This window comes from Elephantulus edwardii, unplaced genomic scaffold (assembly GCF_000299155.1).
Source record: "Elephantulus edwardii isolate Elephantulus edwardi_28Jun2011 unplaced genomic scaffold, EleEdw1.0 scaffold00452, whole genome shotgun sequence".
NCBI classification, from domain to species: Eukaryota; Metazoa; Chordata; class Mammalia; order Macroscelidea; family Macroscelididae; genus Elephantulus; species Elephantulus edwardii.
Window position 1 is genome coordinate 95811 of NW_006400202.1, and position 27934 is coordinate 123744.

General features: G+C 48.2%; 1 protein-coding gene across 1 annotated transcript in view; it reads right to left on the reverse strand.

The window, feature by feature from the left end:
* Positions 1-14268: 14268 nt before the first annotated feature.
* ADCYAP1R1 (adenylate cyclase activating polypeptide 1 (pituitary) receptor type I) overlaps positions 14269-27934 on the reverse strand; it is a 55355-nt gene continuing 41689 nt past the window's right edge. The window contains 4 exon segments of the mRNA XM_006902788.1: positions 14269-14457; positions 16366-16407; positions 17920-18049; positions 21576-21659. Of these exon segments, the coding sequence (XP_006902850.1) occupies positions 14269-14457; positions 16366-16407; positions 17920-18049; positions 21576-21659 (445 nt within the window).

The following is a 27934-nucleotide window of genomic DNA, read 5'->3' on the forward strand; positions in this document are numbered from 1 at the left end:
TCTTTCTTTGACTCCTGTCAATATGTGTCATATTAGGGCTGTGCCCTCTAGAATCTTCACTGTTGGAATATTCTGGAAGCAGATCACCAAGCCTCTATTTTGATACACCTCTCAGTGGATTTGAGCCTCCAACTTCTACTTAGCATCCCAGTTTGTTTGCATCACCCAGAAACTCCAAATGAATGGATAGATCAACGTGTTAGCACTTAAAGTGTTAAAATTCTTAGGCATGTGCTCACTTCCTAAAAGTCGTCATTCTCAGACTTATGTATGTTTGGGAACAAAAATTTTTATGTACTCATAAAAAGATGTAGTGTGTTTCATCAAAAGGAAATGCATAATATTATTATAAGCCACTACAGTTTCCTCTATAGGTCACATTTTTTTTTCCTCAGGCAGTTTAAGACAGAATTTTTATCCTCCAGATGTTAATTATAGTAAATATTTAACTTGCTATCGCCCCTCATTTGCTCATTTGTGAGTCATTGTGTGGAAGCAAGCCTGGTGGTAAAGAAATGTGAGCACCAAAGAGCTTCAGCAATTTCCAGGGGGGAGCTCTATGCGTCTGGTGTTAACAACGAAACAACCAACAGAGGGCAGTGCAGGCCCGTCCACTGATCTTCAGCTCTGGAAACCAAGACCCAAACTAGTTTGAAAGATGTCTGATCAAAGGAAAGAATTTGCTCCTGATTCCTAAGTGTGTTATTTAGCTACTGCACCTTCAGGTTTAATGGCTGTGACTGTGGCATGACGTCCTCTAAACATTTGCTTGTGAGACCATTCACCACTGAATGGATAGACATATTTCATGAATCCACAGAAATGAATGGGCCATCCCAATCAGAGATGGCGCTCCAGTCAGTCCTTGGGGTCCCCTCCAAGGCCAGCATGTGGGCATTCTAAGGGCTTGGTACAGCATCTCGATGACCTCCGTGGACCACTCAGGACAGAGTTTCCTTGAACTCACCTAATGAAAGAATTAGTTCTATGCACTATATAGTTCTAGCCGAACTCATCCCTTTCTCTACGCTGAAAGGAGTTCTCTCCAGAAATTCCTTCTCTGGGAGCAAATGAAGATTTCTAAAAGACAGTCACTTCCCAGGCAAAGGCATGTTCTATCACCTCCCCTCTGTTTCCAGGGTTGATTCTCAGACCTGGAATTCCCCTCCCCGGCTCCTGGAAGGTAGATAAGACATAAGATCCTATGGAAGAATTCTCCATATTTTCTACTAGTACTGGAGCCTAAACACATCCTGTCCCAAGCAAGGTCAGCATATAACTGTCTACTCATATGCACTGCTGTCGAGCCAGAACTGACTCATAGCTGACCCTCATGCAGGTCTCTCAGACTGTAAATTGCCCTGGAAGATTTTATCCATGTTCCTCCCTCAGAGCTATTGATGAATTCAAACTTCTGGAGAGGCATATGGGGTATCAGCACAAGTCCTCATGGACTGAGGCCAACAGGGCAGCCAATAAAAAGACCAACTTTAAAAAGCAAGGGGGGGGGATTCTTTTTCTCCTCAGAAATAAAGTCAGTGGCAATAGTCCCCTTATGAAAGTTATTCAAATTATGTGCCCCCAAAAGATTCATTTAAGTCCTAATCCCTGGTTCCAAAAATTGAGACTTGGTTTGGAAATAGGATCTTTGAAGATATTTATAATGTTACATTAAATAGGATCAGCTGGTGGTCTCAAACCACCAACCTTTTGATTAACAGTCAAATGCCTTAACTAGTGGCGAGAAAGGAACTCTTATATATTGTTGGTGGGATTGTAAAATGTTGCAACCATTTTGGAAGGCAGATTAGTGCTTTCTCAAAAAGCTGAATGTAGAAATTCCATATGATCCAGCTATTCCATTACTTGTAATATACCCTGAGAATATGAGAACTGAGGCACAAACTGAGGTTTGTACACCAGTTTTTATAGCAGCATTATTCACCAACGCAAGAACACAGAAACAGCCCAAATGTCGAACCACAAATGAATGGATTGAGAAATTATAGTACATTCACATAATGGAATACTATCCAGCATGCAGGAGCAATAACTTTGTAAATTATTACCTAACTTGGGAGGGACTGGAGAGCATTATGTTGAGTGAATTAACTCAGTCCTACAAGGATAAATATTGTATAAGACCGTTATTATAGAATGAATATAAGGATCCAGAAGGGGTGGAAAAGGCTAGAAGTAGAGGGATGTGGATGTATTAATCATTGAGATGTACAATTTGATGGGTGAGGGGTGTGAGAGAAATTGAAAGTACTTGTTTGAATTTGTATTAGAATTTTAAAATAAAGACTAAGGTCAAGGCAAAGAAAAAAAGAAAAGAAAAGAGGAGAAGAGAAGAGAAAAAAGAAAAGAAAGGAAAAGAAAAGAGAAGAAGAGAAAATAAAAGGGGGAAAGGCTGTGTGGTGTAGTCAGATACTCACAAGGCTTGTTTCTGAGAATGAGAAAACAATTTTCAGAAGAAAATCTGAGGGATCTCCATATCGGAGCAATGGATGATGAAGTGGCGATTATAAACGCTCATTTTATTGACATGTTCCTGGAATCCTTTAATGCCTTCATTGTAGCATTATCACAGGAGACATCATCTTCGTTTCTTCTCTTGGCATAAGGACAAAACACATCTTGTTCATTCTTCATGCCAAAATTTCCTCTCCGAGAACCTACCACAGTGTGCTCAATAAAAATGTTCTTGAATGGAGGGGAGGCTATCATCCACCTGGTGGGTAACTTGGATGCCTCGGGTAGCAAATGACATTATTTGAAGACAAGAGCTGCGGAAGTGTATGTTTCTCTGAACTGCAGGTTTTAGTTCCACAAAAAAAAAAAAAGAAAGAAAGAAAAAGAAAAAAGTCATTTTATAACAACCAACTGGTCAGCTTGGATCACACTCAGCACTTCAACAACATACAAGAGTTGGGCTCCCAAACTGAAGTGCAAAGGGTGTTATTATGTACCATCAAGTTGGAACTGACCCATAGCTGACCCTCCAGTGGGTTTTCAGATGCAGTAAATAACCTGGAAGGAGATTATACATCTTTCTTCCACACTGTAGCTGGTGGATTTGAACTGTGTACATTTTTATTGGCAGCACAACTCTTTACCACTAACCCACTAACTCGTGTATGCGTATAAAACATGATCATGAAGACATCCAAATGAAAGATGATCAAAGAGTATGCAGTGGAAAAGAAAATGTAAGCACAAAGTTTCATAACATGGATTATTAAAACCTATATTTATGGTCTAAACAGTGATGACTGTGTTATTGCTTTGAGTTCACTGTTTTATAGTTGTCAGCTTCTCTCACCTTAAATTATAAAACAAACCCATTTCTTAACTTAATTTTAACTCCCAAAGATGCACACTATTAAATGAGCTTTGAGCCTCATAAAGCCTTCATAAAACCTACATAAAGGATGAGGTAAATAGCCCATACAAAGACTCTTTAAGTGTAATTTGGAACTGTCTGTGGTGCTGGGCACCAAGCTCACTTGCCTCTCTCCATGGTACTTAGCTACGTAAGTCTTAGCCCATGTCACTAGGCTCTGCTCTAAAATGAAGAGGTGGGGCATCAAAACAGGTCATACTTAGCACTATAGAAATGGTTGCCTTTGCACAAGAAGAGAATGACTAAATAAAAGGTTGAAGCAAAAACTACAGGTGGCTTCCAAACCTCAGGGAATTCCAAGATGGAGTCAGCTCAAGAAAACATTGAGCACCAAGTCATGTTTGAAACTGTATCAGAGGAAAAGAAGAAAAAGGACTTGCAGTGAAAGGGAATGGGTGACAAGGGTGTCAAATAATCAAACAGATGATGGGACAGTCTGGTAAAGAGAGAGAGAGAGAAGGAAGGAAATGAGTGGCTGGAGAAGGGTGAAGGTCCACGACAGGGCTAGAACACATATCTCTCCTACTGAGTTGGTAGGTGACAAGCTGACTACATCTTAGATGTCATTCCAGTTCATTCTCACTTACAAAAAGAATCTTGATAAGCTTGCACAAATATGATGATTCTGTTTGAGTCTTTCAGAGTCCATAAGTGCACATGAAAATCCTTTTTTAAAAAAGACTTTCTTTTGCTTTGAAATAAGCACTGTTTCTCTGCAAATGGAGTCCTTTGGACAGTGAGAGAGCTCAGTGTCCAACCTGCTCTGGGTGCCTTTGGGAGTTCTGTCCAGCTTCACCAGTGGAGCCTTGATCCCTGAAGAAGATAACTGCTAAGAGCTGTGATCTGGAAGACAGTGAAACCAGGAACCAGGAAATCTCCACCAGAAACACGAGAAACCTTCTGAAAGGACAGACCTAGGCCAGAGTGGGAGGATTCTGGATTGACGGTCTTCGTTTTTGGTAGGAATTTTTAACTGAAATGCACTGCTGATGTCGAGAGGTGACTGGAGGTGAGAAGGGGCTTTCACCTCCTCTCACCCCACATAGCTAACATCAAGTCCAGCCTTTTCCAAGCAAACCATCTACGTTCTATCCATCTGCCAGCTGAATTGGTGAAGCTTCAGGCTTTCTTATTCCCCCTTGAACATTAGGGACCATTTCACACTCATGCCCATCGCTCTGCTCTCCCCATAGGGATTTGCAGAGATCTGCCAAGATGTGAATGAAAGGGGCTCTAACGGTGTAGTAAGTAACGCATTAACATATCCAGCCATTCAACAGAAGGTCACAGCCCCAGCTGCTCCAAGGGAGAAAGACAGATATTCTCTTCGCACAAAGATCTACAGCCTTGGGAACCTAGAGGTTGAAACAGACTCAACGACAGTGGGCCTGGGAGTCTAAGGGTGATCTAATAAAATTAGGAGGCTCAAAATTCTCAAGGGTTCAGATTTGTCCTCTAAGGTAGACCTTAATGAGACACACTCCATTTATTGCTGTTGTTCAAATTGAACCCCAACTTATGAAAATAGTTCTGATCTGTGTCAGAATCAGTTGAGCTGGAATCCATAGGGTTTCCAGGCTGATTTTTGGAAGTACATTTCCTCGTTCTTGCTTCTATCAGGAGCCTGAAAGCACTGCTGCCACATGTTCAGCATCCCAGCAACACACAAGCCTCCACAGACAGGCCAGTGGTGGCTGTGTACATGAGATGTACTGGCCAGGAACCGAAGCCACGTGAGCGTGGAACACGAAGATTCTACCATTCAGCTGCCACTGTCCCTGAGACCCTATACTCACTACCTGTGAATTGCTTTATTTTCTTCATGACATGGATTTATTTCTTTTTTCTTTCCTTACCTATAGTTACAGATTTGTTTCCTAGCTTATTCGTTGACTCTCTCCTGTAGAATGTCAACTCATGAAGGTTAAGAGCCTCATCTGTGATGCTTATAGAATGCCTGAGAACAGTGCTTAGAGCAGACAGAGTAAGAAATCAGAAAACAAATACAAATTGCATACCCTAGTGTCATTCCAAAGAAGGGCGACCTAGCAGACTGTGGAAATTACTGAACAATATCATTGATAGCACATGCAAGCAAGATTCTGCTGAAAATTATCCAAAAATGACTGGAACAGCACATCAGCAGAGAACTGCCAGATGTGCAGGCTGGGTTTAATAGAGACCATAGTACTAGGGATATTAGAGCTAATGTTAGATGAATCTTGACTGAAAACACCAACAGAGGAATGTTTGTGTTTCACTGACGGTGCAAAGGCATTTTACTGTGTGGATCATGATAAGCTGTGGCTGACTCTAAGAAGAATGAGAATTCCAGACCACTTGATTGCACTTATGTAAAACCTATACTTGAACCAGGAGGCAGTCATCAGAACAGCTCAAGGAAACACTGTACAGTTTAAAATAGGGAAGGGTCTATGCCAGGAATGCGTCCTGTCTCCATACCTCTTCAATCTATATGCAGAACAGACTTTCCAGGAGACTAGGTTCTATGAGGAAGAATGTGGAATCAGGATTAGAGGAAGATTCATCAACAACCTGCGTTAGGCAGATGACACAACGCTGCTTGCTGAAACTGAGGAGGACCTGAAGTGCGTGCTGCAGAAGGTCAAGGACTGCAGCCTTCAATATGGGTTGAAGCTCGACATCAAGAAAACAAAGATTCTCACCACTGGGCCAATTGGCAGCATCATGATAGATGGAGAAGAGATTGATACTGTTAATAGCTTCTGTTTTCTTGGCTCTACAATCAGCATTCTTGGTACCAGCAGCCAGGAAATCAAAAGACGAATTGCATTAGAAAAGTCTGCTGTCAGAGACCTCTCCAGAGTGCTGAAGAACAACAATATCAGTCTGGAGACTGGTGCACTTGATCCAGCCCATTATCTTAGCAATTACTTGATGTCAGTCAGAAAGATGGGCAATGACTAGGGATGACAGGAAGAGAATTGATGCCTTTGAGCTGTGGTGCTGGAGAAGAGTATTGAATATACCATGAACTGCTAAAAAAACAAACAGGTTCATCCTAGAGATGTTGAAACTAGGCTGCTCCTTGGAGGCAAGGATTCTGAAGCTTTGTCTGGCATACTTTGGTCCTGTTGCAAGGAGAGGCCAGTCCTTGGAGGGGGATATCATGCTTGGGATGGTGGAGGGACAGAGCAAGAGAGGAAGACCCTCGATAAGATGGATTGATTCAGTGACTGGGATAATATGGGGATAAGGCAGATTTCAGAGCTGTAGTACATAGGGTCACTAGGGGTTGCAAAAGACTCAACAGCACATAACAACAAAAACAACAACCGTCAATACCCACATCCTAATAGCTTTGGCATCTCCAATGAGCTCTGGTGTTAGAGTGTTGAATATACCATGGACTGCTAAGAGAATGAACACGTTCATCCCGGAGAGGGTTAAATCAGGTTGCTCCTTGGAGGCAAGGATTCTGAAGTTTCATCTGACAAACTTTAGACATGTTACAAGCAGGGACCAGTCCTTGGAGAGGGACATCATGTTTGGGAGGGTGGAGGGAAAGATCTTCGCTGAGATGGATTGATTCAGTGACTGGGGTATCTGAGGTTGGTGTGTCGGAGACAATAAGATTGGCACTGGATAGAGCAGGGTTCTGGGCTGTTGTACATAGGGTCGCTATGAGTTGCAGGCCACTCAACGGCACATAACAACAATCTTTACTTTTCTGTTGCTCTGCTAACTGAAGGGTCAGTGATTCAAACCCGCTAGCTGTTCTGTAGGAGAAAGATGAACAGCTTCCCCAGTGAAGATTTACAGATGTGGAAACCAAACCTGAAGGAGAGCTGCTGTCAGGAGGAGCTGACTCGATGACATCGAGTCTGGGGAGGCTTTAATCCTCTCATTCTATTAAATTCAGAACTATCTCAGAGAGCAAGGAAAATGCTCTCTACAGGAACATGTTCAAGATTCCACCCTAAAGGTTATTTCAGAACTTAGTTATAATGGCTTTTGCCTACTAGGTATTGCCTTTATGATCTAAAATTAGCATGTAAGTACCTTTTGGCAACTTAGCTTCTATGCATTGGGTTCATTATTCTTGTATCCTAGACAAAAGATTTTAAAAACAACAAAAACCCAACCTCAAACCCCATAATTTAGACTGAAAGAACAGTTGCAATGGATTTTCCACCAGGGGGCAGTATTACCAGACTGGACTGCTCAGAAGTACCTCAGTTGAGTGCGCGTGAGGGCAACTGGCAAAATTACACCCATTGCCTTAAACTAGATTCTGACTCACAGCTACTCTACGGGACAGAGTAGAACAGCCCTAGGGTGTTTCCAAGGCAGTAAATCTTTAAGAAATCAGATTGCCACATCTGTCTCCCATGGAGTAACTGGTGAATTCAGTCACTAACCGTTAAGTTAGTTGGCAGAGTGTTAATATACTGTGCTATCAGGGCTCCTCTGACAGAACTGAAAGGGAAAAAGTATCATTATAAAAATTAAAAACATCTGTTTAAATAAATAACGATTGAAAGTTGTACAATGAATAAGGATGACAGAGAAGAATGGTGTTGGAGAAGAGTGTTGACAATCCCCTGCGCTGCCAAAAGAACAAGCAAGTATGTCTCTGATAAAGGGCAGCCAGGGTTGCCCCTTGGAAGCAAGAATGGAGAAGCTTCCTCTCACGTGCTTTGGGCACGTAGTTGGGAGGGCAGCCCTAGAAGGGGTCATGCTTGGCAAGGTGGCAGGTCAGTGAAGGAGGGGGAAATTCTCAATGACATGGACTCAAGTATGTCAGAGACGGTCAGGATGGCACAGGATGGGGCAGGGTTCAGATCCATTGTTCACAGGGTCACTATGAGTCATAGTGCCTTGCCAGCTCTTAAACACCACCACCATCTCTCAAGCTAAAAAGAAATTCATCCATTTCTATACCAATACGCCCAGCAGGCATGATCCGCTCATGAAGAACAAGATAAGTGAGCACAGGAGAAGCAGCCAAGCGTGAATCTAACATATTTCACTCCTTGAAGCATAACTAGTTCCCAAAAAGTGTAAACCATTGACCTAACGGTAGAATGTCTGCCTCCTGTGCTGGAGACCAGGGTTTAACTCTTCATAATGCACCCATGCACAGCCACCCACTGATTGTGGTTTGCAAAAAAGCTTTGTTAGTATCATGTGTTGTACTGCTAACTCAAAAGTCAGCAGTTCAAATACACCAACTGCTGCTTGGGAGAAAAGTGGGCAGCCGAAGTGGGCAGCCTTCTTCTTCTATGAGGATTTAGTCACTGGACGGCATTAAAGGATTGTGCTATGTGACAATCAATTTGACGGCAGTGAACTTGGCTTAGTTTGGTGTGGAATAGACTTCAGCAGAACTTTCTGCTCTGGGAAGACAGGCAAAAAGTCTGCCTATTGAAACCCTTACTAAGATTGGATCCTAAGAGTCCAATCCTCAACTGATTGTGGAGGTAGTGTAGAACCAGGAAGCATTTTATTCCATTATAATTGCCCTCATGAGTTGGGACCAACACAATGGTAGCCAACATCTAGGCCAGTTCTTATGCATGGTCTATCAGTCTTCCAAATTGAAGACTATATTCCCTAGTTTGCTCCCAGTGTATCCAAGTGGGACATAGTGGGTTTACTGAAGCCATGCAGCCATTCAACCTCTGGTTCTCACAGACATGGAGTGTACCTAGAGCTCACCAAGGGGCCAGTGTGAGTCTATTCTCAGGACATTGGACTATTATTGCTGTGCTCAGAAAATTCCACTTCCCAAGGAAGAATGCAAAGCCAGGTTCCTAGCTTCCCTGAGAGAGCACAGTGAAGGTACTGAAACTGTGTGAGACTTGCTTCATAAAAACATGAGGAAGGTGTATGAAGAAGCTAACGTGCTGGTGAGAAGGGCTCCCTGCTTTCAGAATCGAGGGTAATGATGTTAGGTTACCAGCGAGAAAGGCACCACTGGGCTAACAGCTGTGTCGCCCACATCCTCTCCGTGGTTTCCTGGTTTGATATGGCCCAGGTCTTTTCTGAAGTTCTTCAGCTTTAATACTGCAAGCTTGCCCTGCTCTTACATAGTCCCTTGTCAGCTAACATGAGCTCCTGTTGCTGATAAAAACTGCAATATAAATCTAGGTATTGGATGGTATGGCAATCAAAAGAATCTCAAGGAAGTTGGGGTTACCTAGAACGGGTTATCTGTTCTGGAAGATCTTGATGGCACTGAGTATGCAGGAGCATTATGGGTGGGATGCTGGCAGCCCATGGTGTACCTCTGGGCAGCTGGACTAAGCTGCCCACAGCAGACAAACTATTGGAAGACCAGGTGATCATGGCCATTTAACAACAAGGCTATAAGGCATTAAAGGCAGCAGGCAGGCTCCATGTCCCAAGAACCCATGCCTTCCAAGTGACCTTTGGTTCCACTGAAGGTGCACAATTCTTGCAGGTACTTTTGAGGCCAAAGACTCTTAGTTTTCAAGCCCATTCTAAATCTCTCTCCTAGAATCCTGAAGGCCATAGGATCTTGGAGATTGATTTACAAACGATCAGATTTTCAAAGAGCCCCACCCCTTCAGCCACCTCTCCTCCCCACCCATCCATTTCTGTCAAGCAATGAGAAGAAAAAGGATAAGACATTTATTGAATCATCTACAGAATCGTACATCCTTAAAATCCTGGTTGTGAACACAGCGTTAATGGTGGCAGCGGCTGCAGTGAAGTCTGTGAGGCTTCTCTTGATGGTGGGAGCCGAAACCCGGGCTGGTCCAGCTCCCAGAAGTGAGCGCAGAGCCGGGTGTGCGACGTCAGGGATTGATCGCACCACTAAAACCTTCACAGAAGCAAAGCTAAAAAGACAGACATCAAACAAGACACACATCCCAGGACTTGGAGCTCAAGGAAAGAAGGAACGGGCCGTGGCCCACTTGTGAGATGTTCCAAATCCTTGGAAGATTCGCATGGGAATGCTGAGTCACTTGCATTAAAGTCAGCCTATCCTAATCCCAAGGGCATACGCAAACATCTGACAAACATAATGCTGGAATTCTGTGTGCCTGGTCCCTCTTGCCCCTGGTGCTGGTGGTTTTACAAGTGGGGCAAAGGTTAATCTGAGAAGGCTCAAACAGCAAAGGGTGCCCTTCAGGGGGGCTTCACGCTAGCAACCAGCCCGCAGCTGTGTAGTTTCCAAACAACTTTAACACATCCGGGCTTTCACTTCACCCTCATCCCTGTTCTGTGTGACAGACTGGACAAACGTGGTCCTTCTTTACTCCCATTGGGAAGCCAAGGCCCAGAGAGGGTAAACATTGGATTGTGCCAGGTGATGGAGGCTGCGTTAGAAAGCTGGCCTCCACTGCTCCTCCTGCACCCTGGAGTCTTGTCATTCTCCTGTGCAATGCTCTACTCTTTGTGGAACCTGTCCACAATCTAGACAGGGATGCATTAAGGTCAAACAGAAAAATGAGAAAAGGAAAAAGAAAAGCTGTGATAAACTCAGGTTCCCCATATTCTACTCACGGCACTTCTAACAGGTCCCCCTGCTCAAGCAGTAATCTATGATGGCAGATTCCTCACTGCTTTCCATTTGGACTGTCCTGAAAGGAGGCTAGATACTCAGAGAATTTCAAAGAGACCCTCTTCCAGTTCTCTTAAGCTGGGACTTACAGGGTCTGAGCAAGGAAGTGAGGCCATGGCCTTGGTGAGGATAATGGATGCACAGTATCTCAGAGCCCTCAGAGAACCTGTGTCAGTGGTTTTCAAGGAAGGGATCTCTTTGGATCTTTGGCCTAAATTTCAAGAGGCCAAGCACAGTGATGCCCACTGAGCAGAGAATATGGCTGACCTGAAAAGCATTGTGAAAACTCACGGAGCCCCCAATGCTGGGGGCCATCAGGAAGTCACAGATGCATCCACATCCCACCCTCTGACCCTATCGGGGGCTCCCTGACAGCCTCTGCACCCCTTACTTGGACTATATTAGACTGGGTCACTCTGAATACTGTTCAAGAGCTGGGTTAATTGTGACAAGGATGAAAAATGTCTTTGTCTTAAACAGAATCCAGCCTCTTATGGGTCTAAGTTTTGTCCCTTAGGATCAGACAGAACAAGACTAGCCTCCTTTGCAGCAATGACCCTCTAAGAAATGGAGCCATACAACATGATTCCACACCTTTCTTCACACAATCCAAGTTTTGTTCCCGGAAAATGTCTCAGTCACACCCAGGACCCATTCTGGGTTGAAGGCTGGTGTTCAGACAGAGAATTTCAGGGATGCAGTTGGCCACCCATTTTGCAGATCTGGAAACACGGGATCAGAAAGGGCAAGTGCCTACTCAGATCCCAAGCTGTTCCCACATTGCCTATGACCCTGAAGACCAGCTGTCTAAGGTCCTGGAACATTTAGAACACACTGGACACAATTGCTCACAAGTCTGGCAGAAATTCACATGGACAGGAAAACACACCAATAAGAACCCGAGCCTCTAGGAGTGCTCCGGGCTGAGGGCTCAGGAAGCAGCACTGGATGAGGGGCTCAGGGCTGTGTCTCTGCCAGTTTGTGATGACACATCTATAAAGTCAAGAGTTCTTCCACCCTGAAGCACACTTGCTGCTGGGGGATAATGATGAAGGAATGAGGTCCCTCCTCAAGAGGTCACTCCCACAACCTGCCTACCCCATCACAGTGCCCCATCACAGTTTGGTGGTTAGGTCCGACATCATGCCCAGGGCACCTGTTCAAACATCTTAGTCTGATCCTTCCTGCTGGAACACTGCCTGCTCTGCCAGCTTCCCTTGAGGGGTCCAAATGGATGAGACAGATGAGGGAAATAAACCGACCCCACAACACACACACACACATAAACATCAACATTTTAAGATGATATGCTCAGTGATGCATGCGCTTTCACCTGCCTTGGCTCTAATCTGGACAGTTACTGATGTACTGAAACATTAGAAGTCAATGTCTCATGCCCCAAATGGGGAAACTGAGGCCCCCAAGCTGGAGCATTGTGTCTACAGCAACAGCACTCTAAGCCTGACTGGGGCTGATACCAGATCTCTGGGCCCCAGGCCAGGGCTCACCCCCAGCAGCCCAGTACCCTAACAGGGCTCAAAGTGCAAAGTGGCCAGTAGATGCTCGCTTGAGTAACACAACACGCTCCCAGAGCAAGGTCAGAGACAAGTTGGTCAGTGTGGGATGGGCCACTGCACACCCATGGTTAGCTTGTGTCACCAAATGTGCCCTCAGAGGTGGCAGTTCCCCTCCTCCCTCTTTTTGTCAGAGGCCAGGGACCCAGCTGTGTTTACATGTTCATCTCTAAATCACAGCTGTTAAGTAAGGCCTTTGCCATGTCACCGAAGGCCTCTCCAGGAACATCTCCACCTGTCCCCTAGGCTCCTTCCACTTTATAATGGCAGGCTTTTAGTCAAACTCTGGGCATCCCAGAACACGAACATGAAACAACTCCACACACAGTTGGACAGAAACACCAAGCACAGACATGGAACTGGTTGGGCCCAAGGCCCATGCAATCCAGCACTCTTCTCTAGCCTCCCCAAACCTAGCCCTGGCTCGTTTTAAATCACACATTGTGTCTGTGCAACTTGCCACTGGGAGCCAAGGCAGGCGTGGGGGCGGCCCCTGCTCCCTCATCTACTAAAGGAGCAGAATGGGCGCAGCTTCCTCTCCGGGCACTCTGGCGCCCCCTGGTGATCCAGTGTAAAGGGTACGCAGGAGGTCTGTCTTCATGGGGTCTCATTAAGTTCAGTGGTGGAGGAGAGGGTGGCTGAGGCTCCTCATTTTACAAGATGAAGCGAAGGCAGGGGGTGCATTTGGGCTCATGGAAGGGGCTTCAAGATTGACTGACATCACAGGAAGGCGGCTGGTTCATTGGTTCATCCTAGTCATGGCTTTGACTTGAGAGAAACAGGGAGGGCAAAGGCTTAGGGGCTCTGTGGTGGACATACTGGAAGCCGGATCTCTGAGGCAACTGTCTCTCACCTTCCATGGTTGATGTTGGGCATGGACAGGGCAGGAGGAGTCCACCAGACAAACCCTAGGCATCTATAGGGCTGGTGTGGTAAAGTGATGGAGAGTTGAAGGCTTTCCACGGATCCCCAAACTCCTTCCACCTCCTTTCCAGGGCATCACATTTCTGGCTCTCAGCAATTCTTCTCGGGCTATATAAAAAGCACCAGAGCCTTCCTGGCCCTGGGCCTCCATCAAAGCTGAAGTCTCTGAACGGAAGAGTTCTGAAGCTGACCCACAGCCAGTGTCCAGGGTGAGTACCTGGACACCAAGAAGGCAGGCGAGCACACGGAAGCCTATGGAAGGCTCAGAGACTAGGGCCAGGTCCAGTAAGGGCAGTTCACAGTGCAAGCCACTTGTGCAGAGGCCACCCCTCTATCCCAGTGTTGGAGGCTGCAGGCAAGGGCCATCCCCACAGCAAGACCTCGTTAGCCTCATCTCTCAGGGCCTCACGCACGGGGTCAGGCCAACACCATAGCTGGTGAAGACACAGCAGAATGGAGCTGGGGACGTGGCTGGAGGTGAGCAGGGACACTGGACAAAGGGGGATCAGATGTGGTAACCTTTCCAAATTTGAGGATTATTTACAGATCTGGAGTCAGAGGCCAGAGGACCAGGGTGGATTGGGGATCTGTGTAAAAAATGTGGAGGGGAAATTGCAGTCTGTGCCCTGCACCTCCTCCCCCCTCAAGGAGCCGCACTCCCAGCCCTGGGCCTGCCCAAGGGGAGAGAAGAGGCACAAACATGCGTGGGCCACCGGCTGCCTGCCAGCTGCCCGCCTGCCCACAGCCCCAGCCTGTGCTATAGAGGAGAGAAGGAGGGGAGAGTGGGTTCAGGTGGCCAGGTTGTCAGCCGGGAGGCCCGACATGCGGATCTGGGAGCTACTCTTGCTCAGGATGGAGAGCTGGGTGCCCCCGTTCACCCCACTGCTGGCCAGGGATGGGTGCCGGTGTTTGAAGTCCATGGTGAAATAGCGGTTCACCTTCCAGCTCCGCCATTTACGCTTGATCTCTGCCTGCACCTGCGGGGAGAAAGCTGGTGATCACCGCCAGGCACGTGCCCCCCACCACTGGCTCTGCCGTGTCCAGCACCCTCCACTCTCCACCAACTCCCCACCTGCAGTCCGCAGACCCTGGAGGAGCCATTCAGCAGACTAGAAAGACCAGCACTGAGGAGCCAGCCTCAACAGCCCCTGACCACGATGCTGTCTGGGCAAAGAGCCCTAGCGGCTGACTGTGTCTACAGCCCTCTGGTCTGGTGTTTAACACTCTTTAGACAGAGCCCAGGGGAGTTCTGGGGGCCTAGTGATAAAGTCTGGAATCTGAATCCACCAGCTGTTCAGCAAGGAAAAGGTAGACAATCTTCTCCTATTTGATTCACAAACTCTGAAAACCCACTGGAGGGTTGACTATCAGTTCAGTTATCACTCGACTTGATGGTATGTAAAAATAGCCAGAGCCTGGGATCTTTCAGGGAATCTCTATACAAAAGGCTCTTGGAGCACGTGGGTCAGGGAATGAAAGGATCGCACTCTGAGCTGACCTCAGCAGTGGGCCGCACATTATAATCACCCAACAAGTTTCCAAATAGCCAAGCTGGGGAGATGTGGAATCAAGTCCTCAAACAAGGACATCGAGATCTCAAGAGTAGGACCTGGTCCTCACGTGATTCCAATGTGTAGTCACGGTGGGCAGCCCCAGAGAATGAGCAGACCCCCACGCAGCTCTCAGTGTGGTGAGCCGTGAAGGGTGGGCTTCCGCCTCGGCTCAGCCAAAAGCCCCTGCTGGTGCAGAACCGCGGGCTATTAGCCAATTACCCCCTCGCTGCTTTTGCCTCCCACTCCTACTGCAGGCCTGAGACTAGATGTGTCAGAGCTGACGAGTCCTGGTGAGTCCTCCGACTCCATGCAGAGCAGAAAGAAGTGACGCCTGTCTGCTCTGTCATCATGGCGGGCAGCGGATGGAGCCAGGCCCTCAACATGCTGCACTGTTTCTCCTCTGTGATGGAGCCCTGCCATTGTACGCCGACTGTCCTGTAGCTAATTCTGGAGATCACTGAGCCTAACCTTCTGGAAGGGGACAGGCTTGCTGAGGTCACCAGGTCACACAGCTGAGAGGTGGTGTGGTGCAGTCACCCCTCCTGTCCTCTGCAATCACCCCCATCAGGAGCTCCCACTTCTGTTCAATACCCCGTTCTGGTTTCTATTCCAGATTATCCCACCAAACAGGGCAGAGAGGGAGACTCCAAATCGCAGCTCTGGAGATGGAACCTTACTAGAGGGTCCGAGACGCTTCCCCCAGGGAGGTCTTCTACACAACTCGACCAAGGGACTGTTTTGTGGGGGACAGGCTGGTTCCTCACTCAGCAGCCCTGCCCACCATAGCCTTATTCTTATTAACTGTAGTGCTATGTCCTAATCCTTTTTTTGTTGGCACTTCCTACTCACTAAAGTGCACTGTCAATCCGAAGGCACATATTTTGAATCCACCAGCTGCTCTGCATGGGAAAGACTGGCAATCTCCTCTCGTATAATTGGAAAACCCACTGGAGGGTCCGCTATGGGTAGGTTCAATTGGGCAGTGCCTAACAACACAACAAATTGTGTCTAATGACCACTTCCCACCAGTAGGTGCCTCCACGGAGATCCACCCTGCACTGGGCTGATGCCTTCACAGCACGGGGCTCTGCCTGGAGGTAGGCCTTAGCTGCACAGCAGGCCACGTGGAAAGGTCCTTGGCCTGGGTGAGGGTGTCCACTGATGCTGGGAGCCGCCTCCTCTGTCCATGTGACTGTTCCCTTGCTCTAAGTGCTGGGAGCTTGCCAAGCACTGGCCTGGGGAATAAAGTCTGGGTGCGCTGCCAGCAGGCCACTCTCTTCCCCACATGGCCCCACCTCCTTGTTGAGAATCTCAACAAGTTGAGAGTCTTACCTCTCCATTCAGAAAACAATAGAGAACAGCCACCACGAAACCCTAGGAAGAGAGTGCAAAAATAAGCCTGAGAACACTAGCAAAGAAAATTCCAGAATACTCCATAAAGTGTATACGGGATTGAGGAAAAGCAGAAAAAATAACCCCAGGCCTGGACGATTTGGATGAGCCCCTCTCTAGGGCTCTGGCCCAACTTGACACAGGCCTGCCCCATGAAGATGACCAGACTCATGACAGCCTCTGGTTAATCAAAGGCTCCCTCCCCCTGACTGACACCTGCTGGGATCGCACATTCCTTTCTCACTCTGTGCAGGCCAGTTCTAGCCCCTTTCTACAGGAAGCCCTCCATGACTGCCCCAGACCCCAGAGGACTCCCCAGAGGATCCAGTTCTGAGAGTCTCAACTCTCTGCAGGTTCCCTGGGCACAGGACCCCATCTCCTCTTCCTCTGTCCTTCCAGTTCAGAACAGAGCTGCACCATCATTTTCCCCACCACCACCACCCTCCACCTGGCTCTCCTAGACACAACACACATCACCACATGGCCCAGGGAGGTATTTAGCTGTTCTGCATATATTTTCTTACACTTAGAATTTTTCTCCATCACCAACCAAATTAAATGAAAGAATGTCTCAAAGTATCACTTAGAAGCATCAGGGAAAATGAAGCTGTAGACCCCAGAATACATGAGGGAGAGCAGAGGCAACATTCTCAGATTCTTGGACTCTGACTCAAAGATCGGAGCTTTGTCTAGAAAGCTCCCAGCTTCTCCAAGACTGAGAAAATGCAATAGTTTGCTTAAGGATTGAGGTAAATTAGGAGCAGGGGAAGAACAAGGTCAGATGCTGAGTAACTGTCTGTGAAAATCAAGTACTAGTGCAAACCGTTGAGTTAGGGAGGCTCATTCCCGCCTTCCTGGGCTCACGCATTCTTCATCCATTCGTGTCATCATGCATTCTCCTACCCCTCCACCTGCTCCTTCACTCTGTTTACAGTCCACCAACTTATTATCCCTTTGACTACCGACTCATTAATTCAGTCTCTGGCTCATTTTTTCAGTGATGCATTAATTTGTTCATCCACCAGCTCAGCTGCTTCCTTATTCTATGGCCAGATCCCATGGAGGGGGGCCTCATACCGGGTTAAGATGGATCTCAAGCCCTCATAGGCTACACAGCCTAGCATGCCAAGTTAGGCTGGGGACAGAGGATCTCTTGAGGCTCCTCTACAGGGCAAATGGTGAGGGAAGAGGAGTTGCCACCTTAGACCCCCCCAAAGGTAGGTAGCCTGACTTAGATACCTAGTTGCAGGGTCAACCAAAGATTCATGAGTCTTCTACAAGAGCCTAGAGGGCACAGAACAGAAAGGGCCCTCCCAGCATGTGTCTATTCTATTCCCATTTCAGAAGTAGGAACACTGAGATTAACTCTAATCTCACTTCAGAAGTGGAACACTGAAGCCCACATTCTAAACTAAAAGTGTTTGGATGAACCAGTAGACACCGCCATGTCCCTGACTCCCTTGTGTCCTCCCCACACTCCAGCCTCCTGCCTACCTGGAAGGAGCCCAGCCCCAGCTCGAAGATGAGTCTCTCCCTCTTGCTGACATTCTCAGGGGAGAAGGCGAAGACCGTGTAGTGGATTCCAAACAGCGGGATGAGCAGCAGAGTGGAGCGCGCTAGTCGTCTGTCAGGAAAAAGCAAGACATCTTCTGAGGAGATGGGGCTTAATATCTGAGCATCTGAGAAACAGAGGGCAGAGAATCCCAGCCCCTTACCATGTCCCAAACGTGGGTTATATCACAACTCTGCTGAGAGAGACACAGTTCATTCTCACCTAACCCAGCTGGCAGAAGCCTGGCAGAGGCAGTAGCTGATAAGGTCCAGGACTTCCCTGGGCTATTTTAAGAGGTGCAGGACACCCCCAGCCTACAGGACACCACTCCCTTAAGTCACGTCTTATCTTACAGAAAGCCCTGGAGTTGGATACCACTAGGCATGTTCACAGGAGTATAAGGTTAAGTTTCTATGCATTACACAGAGTGAGTTAGGACCAAACCCTGGGCGGAGCCTGGAAAGCTTAAGGTGCATGGTGGTCTCCAAGCCCAGCAAGCCTTCTCCCACTCTGCAGACGTGGCCCATGCCAGAAAGACCAGCCCAGGCTCTCAGACGGTGGGCTCGTCTGAGACGGGCTAGATGGGACACTCGCCGGCTGACCGGAGGTGCTGACAACAGGAGAGGTGTGCACATGGGCTGGGCCTCAGAAGGAGAGACTCGGGAGAGATTAGAGGCAGGAATTACTGATTCTGGGCAGAAAGAGGGGCCAAGTGAATAGGAAGGATCTGCTGCCCAGGGAAGTGAGTCAGAGGAAGAAAAGATGCCTGCTCTGTGGTGACGAGTAGAGGAGGGAGGGTCCAAAGGGCCTTTGTGACCCCTGACATTGCCCCTGTACCTGTGAGGGGTACCTAGGCCCACAGTAGGTGGGGCTCTGAGGCTGTGAGTCAGAGAGGCTCACAGTTAAGATTTCTAGACTGTGTATATACACATGTGGCCTGTGTATCCTGTCCTAGAGAGGGAGCACCCAGAGATCCTGCAAGGGGGGGACCTCATCTTGCTCGCTGAGCACACTGATTTCTTCTGGATCCCCCAGGCCTGCCTGAAGATGTGGCCAGCCACTCTCCTTTCCAGCCCAGGTCCCTCTGACATGGCATGGGGATGGGCAGGCCAGCTGGCTGCACAGGGATGGAGAGCTGAGTTTGGGAGTGGCCATCAGATTGGAGACCATTATATTGCCTCTTCCTTCTCCCCATCTCAGAAAGTGTTTCAACAACCAGCTCTGTTGAATGTGAGGACATGGGATTTTTAAAGAGGCTGAACCCTGGGCCGTGGTGAGGCCCTGGGCCGCTTCTATGTATTAAGAGACAAGGACAGAGAAACAACAGAAGAGACGGGTGAAGGGTGGGGACAGGGTGCGTGGCCTGAGAGTTTCAGGCCGGTCATGGCTGAGCCTGGGAAGAAGAGGCCCCTGGAGTTGGACTCCAAACCCATCCCTCCCCTCTCCCGGGCTGCCTCACAGCTGTACCCACAGGAGGCACCTGCCACAGGTCTCGGTGGGCGCCTCCCCTGAGCCTAGACAGGGGCCTGGAGTGCTGCCTTTCCCCCTGACTTCCATCTGTGCTCTCTCAGACTGTGTGTGGTGCTTGAGGCAGGGCCAGTGCCTACTCATGTCTGTCACCACCCCTGGAACGTGAGAACTTGTGCTCAGAAAATGCCTGTTCCGTGAAGGAAGGAATGAATTGATCACTAAAACAGGCAAACCACACAAAGTCGATGCTGGCTCATGGCGACCTCCTGCATGCTAGGGCAGAACCACTCTTCCTTGGGTTCTGAATGGCTGAATTTTTTTAAGCAGTTTACCAGGCTTTTCTTCCAAGGCATCCTTGAGTGGATTTGAACTGCCAGCCTTTGAGCTGCTAGCCAAGCACTTCACATGCCACCTGAGCCATGGAGGCTAGAAGAGAAACTTGGAGTCCCTGAAAATGAGCATGGCCAGGAGCTCCAAGGAGCTGGCTCAGGCCTCATTCACAGCTGGCTACCCAGTGTCTGGGCCCAGGAAGAGAGCAGGAGCATTTACAGGAGGAGTGATCTCTGACAAAAAGAGGAAGGTAGCCTCGAAATGCAACCCCCCCCCACCGCCCTGCGCATCTAGGGGTTCCTCTGGAGCCCTGCCAAAGGGGACACTTTAAAAGAGAAGATTAACGTAAGGGAGAGAGGCAGGAAAGTGGGCCTGACTGTGCCTATGGCCTCGGCTCTCGCCTTCCACACTCCAGGCTTCTTCTCCATAAGCTGGTCAGTCCCCATCTACTTGTGCCTGCAGTGTGCAGTGCTGTTTCTGTGTTGTGTCCCTGAGTGGGAATTGGCCCATAACTGACCCTCCAGTGGGTTTTCAGATGGGCAGTTAATCACACAAGAGTAGACTGTTCATCCTTCTCCTGTGGAGCTACTGGCAGGTTCGAACCATGTGCCTTTGGGATTGCAGTGCGGCTTCTTACAATTAGGCCACCAGAGCTCCTTCTGGGAACCAAAAGAAGCAACCAAAATTTCTCCTCCAGCTCTCAAGAGGTTGGCAGCAAAGGTGTTTGACATCAGAATTCAAAGGCAGCACCTTCCATCCCTGTCCATCCTGAAGCAGCCTCAGTAAAGTCAAGGGCGTAGAAAGGCTGAGGACCCGGGTCATCCTGTGGCCCCACGACAGAGGACAGTGGGCCAGATAAGGAGATATTTAGGGTCTGGGGGTCTGGAACTTCTACTTCAGGGTTGACCTGAGATCTCAGAACAGGAACATAAGATCCTTCCTTAAGGGCAATGACAAAAATTTTCTCCTGATTTGCTCAGAGACAATGACAGAGACTTTGCCTCACATCCTCCTGCCCTGAGAAGCCATCAGTGGACAAAAGAGCCCCAAATAGCAAGACAAGCTTCTACGGGTCAGCATTGCCCAGTTTATCATGAACTGCCCAGTGAGCTGTGAGCTTGTCACTTACAAAGGTGCCCAAATAGAGGCTGATGCTCCCTCTCAAATAATTATGGCAGAGTACTTAGGGATCCTGGGTTCAAATCCCTGCCCTGCCAATCATTCGACCTTGAGAGCATCCTAAAGCCTCTCTGTGCTTATGTTTTCTTGTCTGTACAATGGAGATAATCCAAGCACCCACCTTGCAGGGCTGGGGTGGGGATTAAAGGAGTTATTGTCATTAAGCACAGATGATAACACCACTGGAAGCTCTTGGCTCAGTGCAGGAGGAGGGGCTGGACAAACTCAAGCTCTAAAACTATGAGCATAAATTCGTAGCTGCAAAGACTGAAGCCCAGAAGAGTACTGGGGATTGCAGAAAGCCGCACATCACAGAAGCTACAGCACCACTTTCTCCTCCATGACCACAGCTCCATCCTGCACCCTCCCCACCCGCCTCTGGCATAGGCTGTAGAGGACTCACAAGACACACAGAACGTCAACATGCAACAGGCGGGCACGGATCGGGCTGGGAGGCACAGGCCAGCTCTCTACTCACTGACCTATGGCCCAGCAGGACACAAGCTTGAGGCGGCAGCAGCAGCAGCAGCAGCAGCAGCAGCAGCAGCGGCAGCGGCAGCGGCATGCGTCCCCCTCCCTCCAAGAGGCCCTGGCCACAGCCACGGCCACACACACTTACAGAGTAATGGCGGACAGTTCTGACATCCTGCAAGAGTGCTGCTGAGCCCGCTGTGGCTTGCAGTAGCATTTCTGCACGCAGCTGCTGGGTGTGACAAGATTAGCACTTCTGTCAGCTGGGGGCACTGGGACAGCTGGAGGAACTGGTCAGGTCTGGGTGATCATTGTTCATGGTGGGGGAAAGAGGGAGGCCAGGGCAATCATGGGATGACAACAAGGAAGCTGAGGCCAAGACAGGGTCATCTCTGAACACAGAAACGTAGGTTCATATGTGTACATGTGTGTGCTCGGAGACACACACACACACAGAGCTGCCACTAGCAGGTGAGGTGGGGTGGGTCTGAACTGGGTCTCAGAAGGAATGAGTATACTTGGAAGGTGGCACTGGGTCTTGTGCAGGGAGCCAGAGGCTGTCTGTCACCAGAGTCAACTCTAAGCTCACAGTGTGGTCCTGCTAGAGGTCATGGTCACTCAGTGAGATAGGCGGCTGGATTCACACCAGGGATTTCACAGACTGTATGTCCTGACTGAGCCTGGAGTCAGGCCAGTTTGAACTCTGACTGGGAAGATTAATTATGGTGTCTACTGGTCTTGCACCTCTACAGTTCTCTCTTCTGCCACCACCCTCTCTCCCAGACCCAGAAACCTCAATGTTAATCTTGGAAGGAGGGCACAGGATGTCCAGGTCTTAATAATTATTAATCTAGACTTGCACTATCCAATATGTCGACCACTACCTACATGTAGCTCTTTTGAGTTGAATTAAGATTAAGTAATATAATTCAGCCCAATAGATGTACTGTCCACAATTGAAGAACCCATTAACCACATAAATCTGGTGGCTACCTATTGGGCAGTGCCAATGTAGAACATTTGCATCCTTTTGGAAAGATCCACTGGACAACATCAGATTAGACATCTTAATACAAGCAGGAAATGAGGCCGAGGAGTATCATGGGACAGTGTTATTATCTCTAGAGAGGTGTCATCTTCTGGATGGTCTACAGGTGGACTGGGAGCCAGTCTATCTCTGAATTCTCCTGAGGCACAGGGCAGAGAGGGTCCATTGCTTTCTGCTCTTTCTAGTCCTCATGGCTCTATCAGTTCTGGGTTGGCTCCAGCTGTGGGTTATTCCTTCCCTTCTCTGACAGACATGGGAGAGCTATGCCAAATTGACAGACTACAAAAAAAAGAATTGTCTGCTTCACGGATCCCGCTCAGCCAGGCTCCTGGGGCTTGCTCAGTTCTTTAGAACTGAGAAATCTGACGGGGCTCTGGAACAAATGAGCATAGATATGTACAGAGAGAAGAGACCCTGGGCATTTGTGGTCCTGTTGTTTATGACACAATGTAAGCCTGAGGGTCCTCAACATGTGATGTATTGAGTGAGGCAAAAATCTGAATCACACACTTCAAAGGCCACAGCCCCTGTATGTGTGACTTGTGCCTCACAGTCAGGTTCAAAGTTCTCATGTCATAAATGGCACCTTTCAGTCTACCCCACACTGAGGCAGGAGTAGGGAAGGCTTCCTGATGCTCTGTTCTCAATGCAGCGGGGATCTTCACTATTGACATTATGCAGGAGCTGGTGAGAAATGCGGTGGCTTGGGGCCTTTCGATCTGCTAACTCACAATTAGTGATTTTAAAAGATCCTCCAGGAAATCCAAATGTCTCTGAGAGCTTGTGAAGGACTAGTGAGAGGGAGTCATGTATTTGAGAAATTGTTTCAGTGTCCTTAACGAATGTCAATGGTGTGTTTTATAGACATGCAAAGACAACATACAGAAAGAAGTACGTTCCTCTTGACAATAAAAAACCAGAAGCTTAACTGGGTATTCCAGAATGACAGCGATTCTATTCCTCAAATACATCTTTGTCTTTTTCAGAATTTGAAAGGCTGGAGAGTCTCTTATGGTAGCTACTGACCACAGTGACCCCTCCTCCTTGGCCTGGATCACAGAAAACAGGGTCCAGGTGCCAGTGACTCCCAAACACTAGATATTGCCACCTAGCTGCTGTCCTCTGAAATCTCTCTCCCTGAAGCACCTGCATTCACCCTGTCCCTCCTAGGCCCTGGATATGGTCAATGTAAACACTGATTTACTGGGCTGCTCTGCTCCCTGGAAAAGATTGTGACTGATGGGAGAGACAAGCCACAAGGGGAGCAAGAAGGGGCTGAAACCAGAGAGGTTCTGAAGGAAACAGATCTGGAGAAAAAGGCAGGCTTCCTCCTTCTGTGGCCTTCTGCCTGTGTGCAGAAGACACAAGACTCGTCTAAAAGTAGAACAAGCTGCACAAAGGAACGAGGAAGAAAGAGATGCTAGAATTTGGTAACTCATAATAATTACTGGGAAGGGGAAAATCACGAATTAATGGGCATAAACTTATAGTAGCTGATGTGATGAGACAAGAGAGACAAGGTTGGCTTCAAGGGAGGTAAGAAACTGCTCTGGGGTGGAAGAAGCCTCGAGAATGAGATCAGCCTGAAGCAGAAGGCTGGAGACCTTGTGGCAGGTATAAGGTCCATGTCCACACCTGGAAGGCAAGGAGCCCAGGCTTCCAGACCTGGCCTTGCAAAGATTTGCTGTGTGTCCAGAGAAGGGTTAAGACCACTTCCAGGTCTCAGCACCCACATCTATATACAGGACCCTGTTCGATGTTTTCTAGGGACTCCTGCTTGTCTGCAGTTTGCACCAAGCACCAGGAATGCCTCAGCACCCTTTATGCTGAGGGCTGCCAGAGTTGCTACCCAGAAACGGTGGCAAGATAGAGACATTTGTAGGATGCCCAGTGAGGACAGCAGGCCTCTCTCAGCCACCTCAATGGTCTTCGTGATGCTAGGCACTCCAGAGGCCCACAGAACATGCTAGATCGAGCTGCACTTTCTTCATGAACCTGGCTTGCTAAGCTCAGCACCCCAGCCCAGTGCCAAGAAAGCACCTGCCATCACACCAGTATCCTGGCAGAAGCAGAGCTCAGGAGATCTGAGGAGTGTCCTTGCCCACCACCCTCCACAGCCTATGGACGGTGACCCTTCTGTACTCTGGCCCATTCCAGAGCGGAGGAGTTGGGTCCCTGAACTCAAGACCCCATCTGGCCACTGATTAGCTAGGTAATCTTTGATAGTATCATTTTCTTTCTCTGAGCTTCAGTTTCTTCATCTGGAAAATGGGGTGACACTTTCCTGTTGCCCACTGCCCCATGTGGCCTGGGAGCCCCTGGCTGTGGATCGAGTTCTAGGAATGACAACTTTGCAGCTGCCCTTTTCCTGCCTAACTGAGGAAGGGCCTGCCCTTTGCAGGTGAGGGTCATCTGTCCTGACATTCAGTGACATCACAACACTACTGAACCATCTCCTGACATCACAGATTGGCCTTTTCTCCTCCTTCCTTTAACCTTAGGGAACACAGAGACTGTTCTTGGTCGGACACCAAGAAAAGAGAATACAGATGAGTTTTTCCCTTCCTGATGCAGCCCCAAACCCAAGCCCAACATGCACCTCTCAGATACACAGCCTATAGAATGGAAAACCCACTGGGAATGAATCCAGAACTTAGGTTCCCTGCACAATCGGTGTCAGCCCCTGAAACCTCAGCTTCTCCTTTCTGACTTCCCAGAGACGCACAGATGTCAATTCTGCTCCTCAAAAAAAAAAGAAAAGAAAAAGATAAGATAACCCCTAACCCCGTCCTCTCCTTCAGAATGAACACGGACCCCACACTTGGGCTGAGCTGAACCCCTGCCCTGGCCCAAGCCTGACCCCGAGCAATGCCAACCCATGGATCAGGCCCTGATTCTCTGGCCACTGTCCAAGTCTGACCCAGCCCTACACCAAGCCTGCACCCAGCTGCTCATTCTACCAGGTGTGGCAGACGAGAGAGTGTAGTGGCGCAGTGCCAACCTCTCTCCAAGGGACTCCAGCCCCAGCAGGTCCTCCTGAGGCGGGGCCAGGAGCACTGTCTACGGAGGACAAATCCTTTATCATCTGAACAGCTGGAACCAACCTACAGGAAAGGGAGTGAATGCTGGTCTGAGGGTAGAGGCAGGGGATCCTCTCGGGCTTTCTTGGGGACTCCCGGGGTTAAATTGGTTCTGGAAATAAAGGAAAAAACCAGAGAGGAGTTGTGGGCAGATCTAAAGAGGCTTCCCAGCCAACACATTAATCTGGTGTCCCAGGTAGCCCTGGGCACCTGGAAATTCCCTCTCCCACCTGTCCTCTCCAAGTCCCCACACCCTGATCTAGGAGAATGCCTCCCAGCTCACAGCCAGCTCCTCTCACAAGCACTCCAATGAGGGCACCTTCACCCGAGACTAGAGTCCATCAGGGCCTCTTTTTCCAGGAAATTTAATTTGGATGCTTCTGTTACACCTTCTTCCCATCTCTAAATTCCTGGAGGGTAGGCACAATGGTGGACTCGAGCCTGGAATCAAAGGCTTGTCTGCATTTTTGAGCCACATCTTCACTCCATCCCAGTCAATTCAATTCACTTCCCTGATAATTACTTCCCAGTTGTAAAGCTAAGGTTACATTTAACAATTGATAACCTCTCCCTCCAGACCCACTGAGTGGCTGTGAGCATTAAATGTGCATGAGTAGAGTTGCAGGAGGTTTTTTTCAGTGCTGTGCTGTTCTGAGCAGCATTGTCAAGTTCATTACAGCTGTAATCACTAACAAGGTCTCCTTGACCCTGGAAAGGCTCACAAACATTCAATAGGATCCAGGTGCTCCCCAGCCTGTGTGAGCCTTCTCACCCAGCAGACAACATCCACCCACATCTTTCAACTCCAGGGCACAAGACTAACAGAGGTCTTTATATAAAGAAACTATTGGCTAAGATTGCAAGGGGATTAATTTAAACTGTGGAAGGAAACCAATCAGTTGGTTCCTTAAATATTGTGAGGCTTAACTACTCTCCATATAAATGATGTACTAGTTACAAATGGTTCTTATCTGTATACTAAGACAGCCCAATAGCACTCTATAGCTCCCAGACAATGGATAACTTGAAAGCTAGAGAGAGGCCCACATTTCTCCACTACCAGAACTTGGAGTGTTCTTGCTGAATGAGGTAGGGTGTCTGAGCTGGTAAAGTTTGTCCAGGCTCAGAAAAAGAAAAAACTCAAGCCAGTAATCAATAAATTGATTCTGACTCACGGTAACCTATATGTGCCAGAAGGGATTGTGCTCCATGAGGTGTCTTTGATCTTTCAAAAGGAGAACTCCAGTCTCTGGAGAACTTGAACCACCAGCCTTTTGTTTAGAAGCCAAATGAACTAATCATGTGCACCTCCCAGTGACTCCAGGGTTCAACAGAGTCTCCTTACTTAGAGCCCCTAAGGATGTCCCCACAAAGCAGAGTGAAGAGACACGTGGGGACCCCAAAGGAGATGTCTGAAGGGAGCTCAGGAGAGAAATCCTACCAAGAAGAGAGAGGACCAAGGCTGCCACAGCTCAAAGGAGACACAAGATAATTTATCCACCATAACTTCAAATGCTAGAGACAACTGTTAGTGGGGGACTCGACCCAAATGCACATCTCAGATTCACCATCAAGAAGACACTGAGGTCACAAAAGAATACTTTCTGACACTAGACAGAGATGTGAGGGGGCAGTGGGCCCTGGTTTTTTAAATACAGGAGAAGAAGTCTAGAATGATGTCTCCTAGGTAGGTCAGTTAATAAGAGAGGGCTGCCGCCAAGGCTTTATGGCAGGGATTAATGAACATTTTGCTGTGTAATACACACGTATAATTGGAGGATTTGGTAAAATTACACTCTACTGTGAACTGTGCTGTGGGTTGTGCTCTATTGTGTCTTAACATGTATAATTGGAAGATCTGGTAAAATTTGCAAAACATGAAGAAAAAGGCAGTAAATGGAAAGAAAAAAAATTCTTTTACAACGAAAGTGAATTATTGTGCAGGTTATCACTGAGGTGTCTAGGCCCTGTGTCAACCCCTCAGCCGTGAGGGAAGAGCTTCATGGATAGATCAAGAGGGTGTTCACCCAGTGGAATTTTAGGGGAAGGTGTAGTGCTCAGTCTGTGGCCTGCTCCTGACATATCTCCCTCAAGGAGAATGATGGTGGCAAAGAGTTCACCAGAGTCCCTACTGGTCTCACTGGGCAGTCATCAAAGCCCTGAGCCCAGGGTGAGATCTCTAATGAAGGCAGGATCAAGCATCCACTTGTGTTATGAAATGGCTTCCTCTTAACCTCTTGTTTTCTGAAGGAACTGAACAGGAACCCCTATGCTTCTACACAATCACGGACAGACTCCATGACTGCCTCCAAAGTCAGATTGTACTCATGCAGCCCCACTAATCAAGCACAGAGCACAAATTTTTCCTCCTCTTTATCA